Genomic DNA, 12,048 nt, shown 5'->3' on the forward strand with positions numbered 1-12,048 from the left:
GCTGAAAATGACAGTCCTAGTTTGTCATTCCAATTAAACTAGATCATTTAACATGTGACGTGATTGATCACACTTTTACAGATGTTGTGATATTTATACATAATCGGAAGATAGTTTTCTGGTTATTGTGATATGAGGGAACACCAGTCAGAGGATGCATTGGGAAATCTTGTGCTATGTTGTTGATAAAGGTTCATAGAGAGGTCAATCTCATGCTTGACACTGGGTGAAATGATCATGACAGAGACAAAGTAAACACTCCTAAGTAGTAAGTTAAATAACTACCGTCCTTATCTGATATTCTTTCTATTCTGATTATGTCACTTCCTCCGTGCATGAATTTTCTAGGATCAAAGGGATATTGTGTCCACTGATCTATGAGCTGATCCTGGCTTGGTATCAATATTGGTTGATAGCAATGTCGCTGATCAGTCATGTGTCGCTTCTTTTGGGCTTGTTTTCATAGACTTGGCAACACTGTTCTGTTCACCAACCCCCCCTGGCAGAGTCAGACAATGTGTTAAAGTGAAGGGAATGTGATGAGAGTACCACAACTCAAGTCTCAACAAGTAGAGTCTCTGCACCGGGTGCACTGCTGCTCACAGTGCTCAGAAGAGCTTATATGAACAGGAAAAAAACATCTATTGTTTAGGGACATTTTATTTACTGGGACCAAAATTCAGCTCTGGGATTTTCCGAAATGTTTCAATAAAAAAAAAAAACATGCTGCAGTTGTCTTGGGTGGCCCACCGGCCGTCTGGCGGCCCGTAAATGGCGTGGCCGTTCTGGAATTTTCCCGAATTTCCCAGTGGCCAGCACGTCCCTGGGCATGAGCAGCATACAGGCGAATGCAGCATACAGACGAAACGCACCTGCATGCTGACATTTCCATGCAGTGCTTGAGATCTTTCTGTTTATAAGACCAATGTGTTAAGCCCAATTAAGCCAGGCTACATAACCAAGAACACTGTAAGAACCTTAGAGTTCAAAATGACTCAACAGTCTCCTATAGTCCCTACTCAGAGACTGTACATGCTGCTTGATGTTGTAGAATAGTGTTCCAGGCGGTGGTAGCTGAGGATTGTGGGTATTTTCAGATTGCTGTGGCTAGCCTCCAGGTCACAATGAGGTTAAGAAGCTTAGCAACACTGGCTGCTAGGACTTTGTCCAGACAGCCGTCATCTCTGCCATCGCTGGTCCCTCCCTGGCCTGGATGAGAAACGAGGAGGGTTGGGCGAGAGGTTAACGTTAGCTACACTTTCCTGTAAAAAACCTGCTAACTGCAGATAGGCTACGTCAACAAGGGGAAACCCTTGTTGACGGCCTAAGCCCCAGGGAGAGTAATAGGTGTAAGTAAGTAAGGACTGTGTACAGAAGCCACAATAATAACCCAAGAGTTACTGGTACAGAAGACTACCTGTACAATATCTATCTGTATGACTAATTGAGTGTGAATCCATGTACCTTATCAGTCTCGTTCATTCAGCATGGTCAATGAGGGTTATCTATTAAAGCTGTAAGTGTACACTTGGGTTGACCATGGCATCATCTTGTAGTTATAGCCTGGTGGTTAAATATGATTAATCATTGTTCATATATTTTTAATATATTTTGGAAACTGGAAATATATTATTGCATCATTTGTTCATAATGCCATTTTGTGAAAATATATATTTATTATGACACATTTCCTGTGTATTTGGAAACGTGGACTACACAACTAGTCTCCACTACTATACTGTAGATTTCTAGAATTTTAGCATACACTAGAGTAGACCGTATAACCAAAAGTCAGTGGACAGCCTTTCTTATCAGTGTTTCTAATTAGTGCCCTTTTCCCATTTAATGTCACTCTTAATGCTGCAGCTACTGTGACATTAGATACATTCAATTTTATGGCAGCAGCCTGCAGAAGTCCATTTCCTGTTTCATAATGACAATCCCCCCGTGCCCCAACATGAAGTGTCTGACCTCACTAATGCTGTGGAAGACTACCGGTAAATGGAAGCAAATTTAAAGCAGCAATGGTCCTACCAGTGAAAAGACATCCCAGAATAGTGGAGACTGTCATAGTAGCAAAAGGGGGAACCAACTCCACTTCAACGCCTTACTTCTTTCCATTCAGCCACACAACCATTAATTACTTAAAGCTGCACTATGTAACTTTACTCTTCTTTTTTACTTTATTTTCTTTTCTTTTTTTACGATATTTGTTTTTGCGCCTTTATTGATAGTATACAGTAGCGCGAGACAGGAAACAGGGAGAGAGAGACGGGGAGTGACACCCAGCAAAGGTCGTCGGGTTTGGGAATCGAACCTGCGACTCGCTGTCAGTTAGAGCCTTAGAGCATTAGAGCCTATAAGTGTTATGCTATGCACCTTAACTACTAGGCCAGCGGCACCCCCAACTTTCCTCTTCTACCCCGGATTTGAACCCGGTTTCCTAGAACCGGGTTCCTAGATTATATCTGAAATTAAAGTGAAAGTATTTGCCTATTACATCTTCAAAATAGGTAGGGTTGCGGTCAGGGCTCATGTGCTAAAGGCCTGTCAAGTTCTTCCTTACCCGTCTCATCAAACCTTTTCTGTATGAGAGGAGGTACTGTAGTAGGGGATTGTCAAGCTGAAACAAACAGGGAGGGAACCGCCTTCCGCAAACTCCTGACACAAAATTGGAAGCACACAATTGCCATTATCATAGATATGCATGTCACCCTCATCCACAGTTACTTTGTCAAGGAAATAATGTGTTATTTTATTCATTTAACTCTTTCACTGCCAGACTTATTTCTGGCTGCGTGCACCTAGCCTGGTAAACCCTCCCTCCGGAAATCTCATTTCCATTTGATTTCAGGAGTGAGTCTGGCATGAACGCCCATTCTGCAATATTGGCTGTGTACGCCAAACTGACGAGCCTATCAGCGTCGTCGCACATCGTTCTGTGATTGACAGCGACAGTTGGCCAATCAGGTGGCGAGTTCGAGTGAGCCCGAATGAAGCCGAGTGCAGCCTGAGTGCAGCCGACAAAAGACGAACGGCAGCCATTGTTGTTGTCCGAATGCCTTCACTTCTTACTTTCGTTTTTAAAACGGTCTCAAACTTATTTTTTGAGGCACGGAATTTACTATTAAGATATCGTTTGGATAGAATTTAGTTGTTTAACTTCATATATGTGGTCAATTAATCATGACAGAGCCTATTTAAAAATATAAATTTAGAGAACCGGCAGGGGCGGGGAGTGACACGCATGTATCCCAATAAGGCAACCTATTTTGGCCATGGCCGTCTCAAAAGTCCCGTTGCGTCACATAGTCTGGAGGTGGTAAAGATGAACTGCTGATTGGCTGAAGGGGAAAACGATCATTGGCTGAAGGGGTTGTCAGTCAACGGTATTACTCCCGCCCAACTCCAGCCCACAGCCAATATTGCAGAATGGGCGATCAGACTCACTCCAGAAATCAAATGGAAATGAGATTTCTGGAGGGAGGGTTTACCAGGCTAGCGTGCACCCACTGCCAGACATTTTTCTATTTTCTTACCTTTTGAAGTAGTCACAGAATATTTATCTCCAGTATGATCAATCCCCTGATAGTTGGTAATCACAGGGTGTTTTACTGTGCTTCCGTGGGAAAAAAAGACTTAAGAGAACTCTAAATGATGTATGCTGATGTCCTTGTAACCACAGCACCACAGCTAGTGTGTAGTTATGTTAGTAAATGTATTCTCAAATGATCTGTACCTTTTGACCTGTAACCTAGGGACCAAGAGTTACTACCATGTGTTGTTGTCAATACAGATGAGAGCTAAAATAGCGTATGGCTCAGTATATAAACTGAGGTCAGACGTGATGTGCGCTGGGTCAGACAGGACGTTCCATTGCATTACATTGTGTTGTACATGTAAGTCTGCCTCATTGTACTCGAGTACTAAATCTCTCACACTTTGAAATCCAAGTTGTTGTCTCTGCCTCGTTTGTGTCCTGATGTTTTCTGAGTACCCCAATACGATACAGAACCACTTTGACATCTTTCAGTGGGTTCACCAAAATAATTCTTACATCGTCAGCATGGTTCCTAGTTTCCTAGTTTCCTAGTGTCGGCAGTCACGGAATTCTGGATCAATCAGCAATCGATAAGGCACATAGGAGTTGAGACAATATTCTAGTTGGTGATGATTATGCTTTACGTTACATGATATTATGGTCAGAAGTACATTAACACTGTCAGTGGTATTGTTCTGCCTCGAGCACAGGGCAGAGATCATAGTTATACTGTAGCTGCTTCAAGGACAAACTGAACCATAACAAGATAGGCTGCACCAAAACAATAGCTATTAGGCCAATATCATATTCTTAATGTATTGTAGAAGTATTATAAGTGATGGTAACATCTGAAGATTAGATATAAGCAGCCATATCATTTCTTCCTTACTAGTTAAGCACTTTTGTAATATCTTTCTCAAGACAAATTCTATGAAAACTAAACTATGATTTCTCCTTGTTCACAACAGAACTTTGTTCTCACATCTTTAATGTTTATTTACTGGAACTGTAGGGTTTTTATTGGGTCGTGTGGTTCTTACTGGGACAGAAGTGTTTTTACTGCACCAATAGTGGTCTTTACTGGGTTGGTGTGTGGTTCTTACTGGGGCAGCAGTGGTTTTTACTGCACCAATAGTGGTTGTTACTGGGACAGTAGTGATTTTTACTGGAACGGTAGTGTTTTTTTACTGGATCGGTAGTGGGTTTTAACTGGGTCAGGAGTGGTTTGTCAGGCAATTCTGTGTTTGGCAACAAACACATCATGAATAAAGAGAAAGAACATGATAATGAGATCAGGTGAGGTCTGTGGTTGTGATAAATGTCAGGTGTCAGTTTAGATCCACCAGTTTGAGGGCAGCTGAGAGGGAGACAGTGTAGGAGAGACAGACAGTTGGACAGCTGAGAGGGAGACGGTGCATGAGAGACAGACAGTAGGGCAGCTGAGAGGCAGACAGTGTAGGAGAGACATACAGTAGGACAGCTGAGAGGGAGACAGTGCATGAGAGACAGACAGTAGGACAGCTGAGAGGGAGACAGCGCAGGAGAGACAGATAGTAGGGCAGCTGAGAGACAGACAGCGTAGGAGAGACAGACAGTAGGACAGCTGAGAGGGAGACAGCGTAGGAGAGACAGATAGTAGGGCAGCTGAGAGGGAGACCGTGTAGGAGAGACAGACAGTAGGACAGCTGAGAGGGAGACAGTGCATGAGAGACAGACAGTAGGGCAGCTGAGAGGGAGACATTGAAGGAGAGACAGATAGTAGTTCAGCTGAGAGGGAGACATTGAAGGAGAGACAGATAGTAGGGCAGCTGAGAGGGAGATATTGAAGGAGAGACAGATAGTAGGGCAGCTGAGAGACAGACAGTGTAGGAGAGACAGACAGTTGGACAGCTGAGAGGGAGATATTGAAGGAGAGACAGATAGTAGGGCAGATGAGAGACAGACAGTGTAGGAGAGACAGACAGTAGGACAGCTGAGAGGGAGATAGTGTAGGAGAGACAAACAGTAGAACAGCTGAGAGGAAGACAGTTTAGAATAAATGTATTGACGAACAAGCCTGGAAAATCACCATTGATCTCATCAGATACAATAAAAAAAAATCACATCACAACAATTGTACAACAATTAATACGACATACATGAGATTTCTTGCACCAGGAAGTAGGAACAAAAAATACCTTACGCCTGATTTATAGTTAGTTGCCTGTGTCTCATACCGAAAATAACAGATCTAGAGGCTCACAATGTGTCGTACTGTCTGTGACGTGTGGATCTTCTATATTCGGTGCGTGACACGATGAGCAACCAAGTATAACTATTTATAGATCTTTGTGTTTGTCAGGGGTACTCTCTGTAGCATCACCCTGAGGGGAGCAGCTCAAACTCTCAAAAGTCTTTGGTGGCACCAATATGGACAAAGCTTTCCTCCACACAGCAGTACTGTGAAGGTCGATTCCTTTTTTTAATTTTAATATATCTTTGGGGGCTTTTCTGCCTTTATTTGGATAGTACAGTGGAGAGAGACAGGAAACGGGGAGAGAGACGGGGAGTGACACGCAGCAAAGGTCGTCGGGGCTCGGGAACCGTAACCGCGACTCATGCTGCATCGCTGTCATGCTGCATTAGATCAAATGATGTGGTATGAGCCTTTATGATGTGGTATGCGCCATAGCCCATTCAATCCGGGAACGCATACTGTGTCATTTTAGATGTTTAGCTCTAACCATTATTTTATACTTTTGGCTATTCAAAAATAGCAGATCTACAAGCTCATAGCGCGGCACCGAGTGCTGCTATACAAGCTTGTAGATCTGCTTTTTTTGAAAAATCGTAACAATTTGTGCAAATCTTTGAATATATATGTTTTTTAAAGCACTTCTGTTGCTATAATATCAGTGGTTCTCAAACCTTTTCATCTCAAAATATTTTGTTCCAGGGACCCCCACCAGAAGCAAAGACTTAACATGTATATATATACTGTATGAAAAGATTTGCACACATTTTCATGATTTGTTTTCAAAACAAAATCTACGACCATCCCGCTGACCTTTGCTTCGTGTCACACTTTGTATACTATCAAATAAAGGCAGAAAAAGGCAAACAATTATACAAATATTCTATCAGCCTGACAAAATGTTATGACTGAACCCAAACCCTGTCAATTTCCTAATGAAAAGTCTTTAACCAGCTTTCTTTATCAACATTGTCTGTGAAACTCAATTTGTCATCCATGTTTGTCTGTGTCCTTGGAAAGGCAGACAGCAGAAAATCTCAGTTGGAAACGGTGTAGGAGAGACAGACGGTAGAAAAGCTGAGAGGGAGGCAGTGTTGAAGAGACAGACGGTAGAAAAGCTGAGAGGGAGACAGTGTAGGAGAGACAGACAGTACGGAAGCTGAGAGGGAGACAGTGTAGGAGAGACAGACAGTAGGAAAGCTGTGAGGGAGACCGTGTGGGAGAGACAGAGACGTTAGGAGAGCTGAGAGAGAGAGACTACAGTGTAGTAGAGACAGACAGTAGGTCAGCTCAGTGGTGTCTCTGTAAAAAGCTATTTAAGTGTCAAAATGTTTGGAACATTGTGTGGCTTGTGGGCGAACGGGTCCAATACAGTTCAGTGACCATGGAGCAAAATAATTGTTTAAAAGCTGTGTTCACGTTCACTCTCTCATTGGAATTAATAGACTCCATGCACATAACTCCGATCTCCTAAAAAGGCGGCCGCCTACGTCACGCAGATACTGGAAGTTAACTGAAGATGGCAGGTCTTCTTTTTTGTCTTGGTTTTTGCACACATTGACAAAGCTACCTTGTGTGTCTTCTTCTGTAGGCTCCGCCTCCAAGCAGACGGCACACATCTCTTCCTATCAGCTGGTCGTACCACGGCCAATAGGAAACAAGCTGAGGAGGGATGTCGGCAGCTCACCACCCAATCAGGTACCTCTCCTCTCCTCTCCTCTCCTCTCCTCTCCTCTCCCTCCACTATACAACACATGTGTGTCACGTCAGGTCACATGACTATATCTGGCTCACTGCCACTTCCGGTGTGCGCCCCCTTTGAACCCTTGACCACAGGAAGAGAAAGCTAAGCACAATAACGGCTGACCAATCCAATTTTCTTCCTCTCTGCTGGACCTGACACGACCTTTGGCAGCAGTATACACACTTCTGCCCTGCAGTGCTGTTTATATACCAGGCTGTGTGTGTGTGTGTGTGTGTGTGTGTGTGTGTGTGTGTGTGTGTGTGTGTGTGTGTGTGTGTGTGTGTGTGTGTGTGTGTGTGTGTGTGTGTGTGTGTGTGTGTGTGTGTGTGTGTGTGTGTGTGTGTGTGTGTGTGTGTGTGTGTGTGTGTGTCAAGTCAAGTCAAGTCAAGTCACCTTTATTTATATAGCACATTTAAAAACAACAGAAGTTGACCCAAAGTGCTTTACAATCACAATAACATAACCTAATAAAGATACAGCATAGTAAAAGAAACATAAAGCAATACCTAAACAAAAACACCAAAGATAAGAGATAAGAGAAGAGAAGAGAAGATAAGTGTGTGTGTGTGTGTGTGTGTGTGTGTGTGTGTGTGTTGGGGGCGGGGTCGCTGTCGAGGCAGAACACACACAGAGACACACACTCAACAACTCTTCCTGAACCCAGACTGGCATTATTAGAGAGAGAGAGAGAGAGAGAGCAGCAGAGTTGTGGATTTGTAAATGTTGAAGAATCCACTCAATATAACAAACAACAGTTTTAGGATCATTAAGACTGACAGTACTGGCGCTCGGGTGGCGCTGTGGTAAAGTCCCTGCACACCAACCACCACGGAGGTTTTGGTTCGAATCCACCGTGGTGCAACCGGCTTTGTCAGGCGTCCATGCGAACACAATTGTCACCAATGTAACACCAATATCACTGGTGGTCATTGCATGTAATACTACAGGCTGGGGGCGGCACCTGTCAGCAGGGAGTGTTGGGCGGGAGGAGTAATAATAATAATAATAATAAACTTTATTTATATAGCACCTTTCATACATAAATGCAGCTCAAAGTGCTTTACAGGGTGAAATACAAAAAATAAAATAAAGCGAAAGTGCTTTACAGAAAAAGGAGCACAAATCAACAACAAAGCATAGAAAAAAACATCAAAGCAGTTTAACAATGGCATATAAAAAAAGGCAGGAAATAATAGCAATGGTATTAAAATAATGGTGAAATCAGAAGGCAGTGAATCAAGCAAACAGCGAAGACAAACAGCAACACAGTGACATAGGAAAAAGATCAACTAAAAGCAAGAGTGAAGAAGTAAGTCTTGAGCTGTGCTTTAAAGCTATCCACGGAGGGGGCCTGTCTTAGGTATATTGGGAGTTTATTCCAAGCAGTCGGCCCATAGAAGCAAAATGCTGCTTCACCGGCCGGCTGCCAGGCTAGCAGCGTGCTAGCGCTGAGCGCCACTGACACAGTCCAGGTTGTCGTCATCCAAACTTGTGATCGAGACATCCGATCGTTAAAAACGAGTGGTTCAGGTATAATAAATGTATAAAACTACTGAAATCTAAAATGTGAAATAAAACCGCTGTCTAGAAATGTTTAAAAGCTAGAACATTTCATGGAGTAGCACAGCGTCTGGAGTAGCACAGCACAGCGTCTGCAGTAGGACGAAGGCTCTACGTCCTCCCGGTGGGGGCTCCTCACTGGCAGGTGAGTCAGCAGGATACAACAGCAGTGACAACACAGAAATGTGTGTGGGGAGGAATGAATTTGCATAATGACTAAATTGGGGAGAAGAAGGGGCTAAAAAATAATTGGCTACTCTAAATATAGAAATAAATAAATCTCAGTCACTACTTATAATTTGTCAGCAAACTAAGCTGTCACTGTGGTCTGGAGAGGGAGGGTTTGGAGGCAGGGACGCTCAATTAGCATCTTTGGTTTCTTTGGCTATTTCCCCAGAGTTTCGGCCCCCTAAAACCAGCATGGCATTGTTTACTCTGTTTACTATTGCTGTCTCTTGCAGCCAATTCTGTCAACCAGAATTGATCTGCAATACCAGAGTGAACACAGCGTCATTGTCAGCGGACAACAAGAGACATGCTTGTTTTGGGAACTACAGTATACTGACATCTTTGACTGATTCAGAAATGATGCAATCCACGCAATGACGCAAAGTTACGCTTCACAGAACAAGAACAGCAAACGTGATTCACGGCACTATCATCTGCCGTAACCGTTTTTACTTTGCACAGTGCAGTCAGAGGAGGAACAGCCGGTGCTGTTTGGTTATTTCGAATATTTGTTTATTCCACACGATCTGCAAGCAAAGCCTTCTACTGTGGTCTGTCTGAAAGAAAACTGCTAGGATCAGTAAATGATGCCACCACCATATCACACAGACCTTTATGTGTAGCCGACAGAAGCACTTAATTATGGATGACGTGACAGGCTGATGCCTGCGACTTGTCTACCGCAGGGGAATATGTGGGGAATGTGAACGACTCTTTAGTTTATTAGGAAAATAAATGTCTGACTAAAGAGAAACTGTCTTTCCGATGCACATTTTGAAAAGCCGAGTTGGCAAGCCACGGTGGACGGAATAGGTTATCATCCGTTTTGAAATTGCACATAATACTTGATAATGACATGCACATTAGGCTAGTGTGTACACACTGGCCACTTCATTCGTTTTCGCTGATGATGTCCATTGGCTTAAAAACTTAATACACACTTTGGCTTAATACATGATGTACGATATACATTATGACATTTTTGGTGCTTATGTTTGCAATTACAGTTCCTTTTAATGTACATTTAGCCATATAAAAATGTCCAAACAGCAAGTTTGTTTCCTGAGGGGTAGATTACATATGGCTGGGGAGTGGGGGAGTGGGGGAGTGGGGGAGTGGGGTTGGGGATGGATTTAACTGCCTATTGTTCCCACCCACTACCTGCCTGTGAAAAGTGTGCAACACCTCAAGAATGTATAGGGACTTTCCTCTGCTAGTTGACTTTAGGTGTACTGCGGCATGTACCAACATTCAAATAAGTATATCTTCTTGAACTATTTTTTGATTGTCATGTATGATACATCATTTGAAAGTTTACAATCTGCACTTGTTCAATATGAAAACAAAAACAAAGGAAAAATTATGGCTGTTGGACCACTGTAGATAGGGGGAGTAAACTTCTCCAAAAAGAAGCCTATTAGATACACTACTTACAGACTGAGTATTGGATAGTACGTGCTGGATATTGCAACATACTGTGAAAACCACCTTAGCTAACCACATACATATTGTTCTTTCCAGTGTACCATGTATGCCTGTACCAGCTAGTTTCTGAGCTATTTATCCTATTCCAGGAAGAAAAACAGAAATGGAGAAGAGAAAACACACACACATGCACGCGTGTGACTCCTCCGTACTAGCATTGTTTAGTCTGAGAGAGGGCAAGAGAGTTGAGGAGGAATGTTAATAATTATAAGACCGATCCATGTCCAATCTTTAACTATTGATGTAAGTTACTATGTGTGCAGTGTGTGAATGAAGTCAAATCATAATGTGGTGTTCTGTGGTGAAGTTTCACTGTACAATACAGATTGTCTGCTTGTGTTCATGTCATAGTGTGGTTAAACTCTGAAAATAGGAAATAGTGATCTGTATATATATTTCACCTACAACAATAAAAGTGTTTCACAAGAACATTGTTGCTGTAATATACTGTAATTATTATACATTTTTTTTACATTCAGAGATTTTCAACTACATCCCAACTTTCTTGCTCTTCATAACTGTCACCTTTACTTCACCAGGCTCTAAAGGCTTTTGTGGCTCAGAGGGGCTCCTGTTTTGTATGTTTTGTTTTCTGTTTTGTCATGTACTGTATATAGCAACATGAGCTGTGATTAATCTACTTTTGAGGGGACAAACACAAACACACACGCACACAGAGACAGACAGACATAAATACATACAAACTCTGTTCTAGAAGAAAGGAAAAAAAAAAAGAAAGAATGAGAATCATTAAATAAACATTCCCATGTAGAGACAGCCTGCTCTGTCAGATGGGGGCGAGGGTGGCTGCTCTGGCCTGTTGGGTTTTGTAGTCTCCTGCTGACTTCCTGTACTCATTAGCCACTTTATCCAGCTGTGTGTGTGTGTGTGTGTGTGTAACCTTGCGTCACCAGGCTTTCCACAAATGCCTGGTTTTCATTCCAAACTGCCCAGTGTGATCCGGTCTAGGCCACGCCTACTATTAAGTGGTTTCCGGTTGGCGCTTTGTTTTTGTTCCCCCACGTGAAAAGCGAATAGCCTAGTCTCTCCAGTCACCCATGTTTTACGAGTTGGAATAAAACATGGATATACCATGTTACCAACCATTATAGTACCAAATGAAACCAAACGATTAGACCAAAGTAAGCAAATAATGACACCTCTGGCAGAGGAGAACCATTTTGTAGGTGCACAGTTGCTCTTGGTTTCTTTCTTTCTGTCTTTCACACTGAGGAACAGATGTGTTAATTTATGTAT

The 12,048-nt window shown here is 42.7% G+C and overlaps 1 protein-coding gene across 1 annotated transcript in view; it reads left to right on the plus strand.

Annotated features, from left to right (window-relative positions):
* adam9a (ADAM metallopeptidase domain 9a) overlaps window positions 1-12,048 on the plus strand; it is a 44,579-nt gene that overhangs the window by 1,903 nt on the left and 30,628 nt on the right. Inside the window, exon 2 of the mRNA XM_084054531.1 lies at window positions 7,366-7,472. Coding sequence (XP_083910657.1) covers window positions 7,366-7,472 — 107 coding nt within the window. The remainder of the gene's footprint in view (window positions 1-7,365; window positions 7,473-12,048) is intronic.

Source organism: Gymnoscopelus microlampas (assembly GCF_963454915.1).
Source record: "Gymnoscopelus microlampas genome assembly, chromosome: 4".
Lineage (NCBI taxonomy): Eukaryota > Metazoa > Chordata > Actinopteri > Myctophiformes > Myctophidae > Gymnoscopelus > Gymnoscopelus microlampas.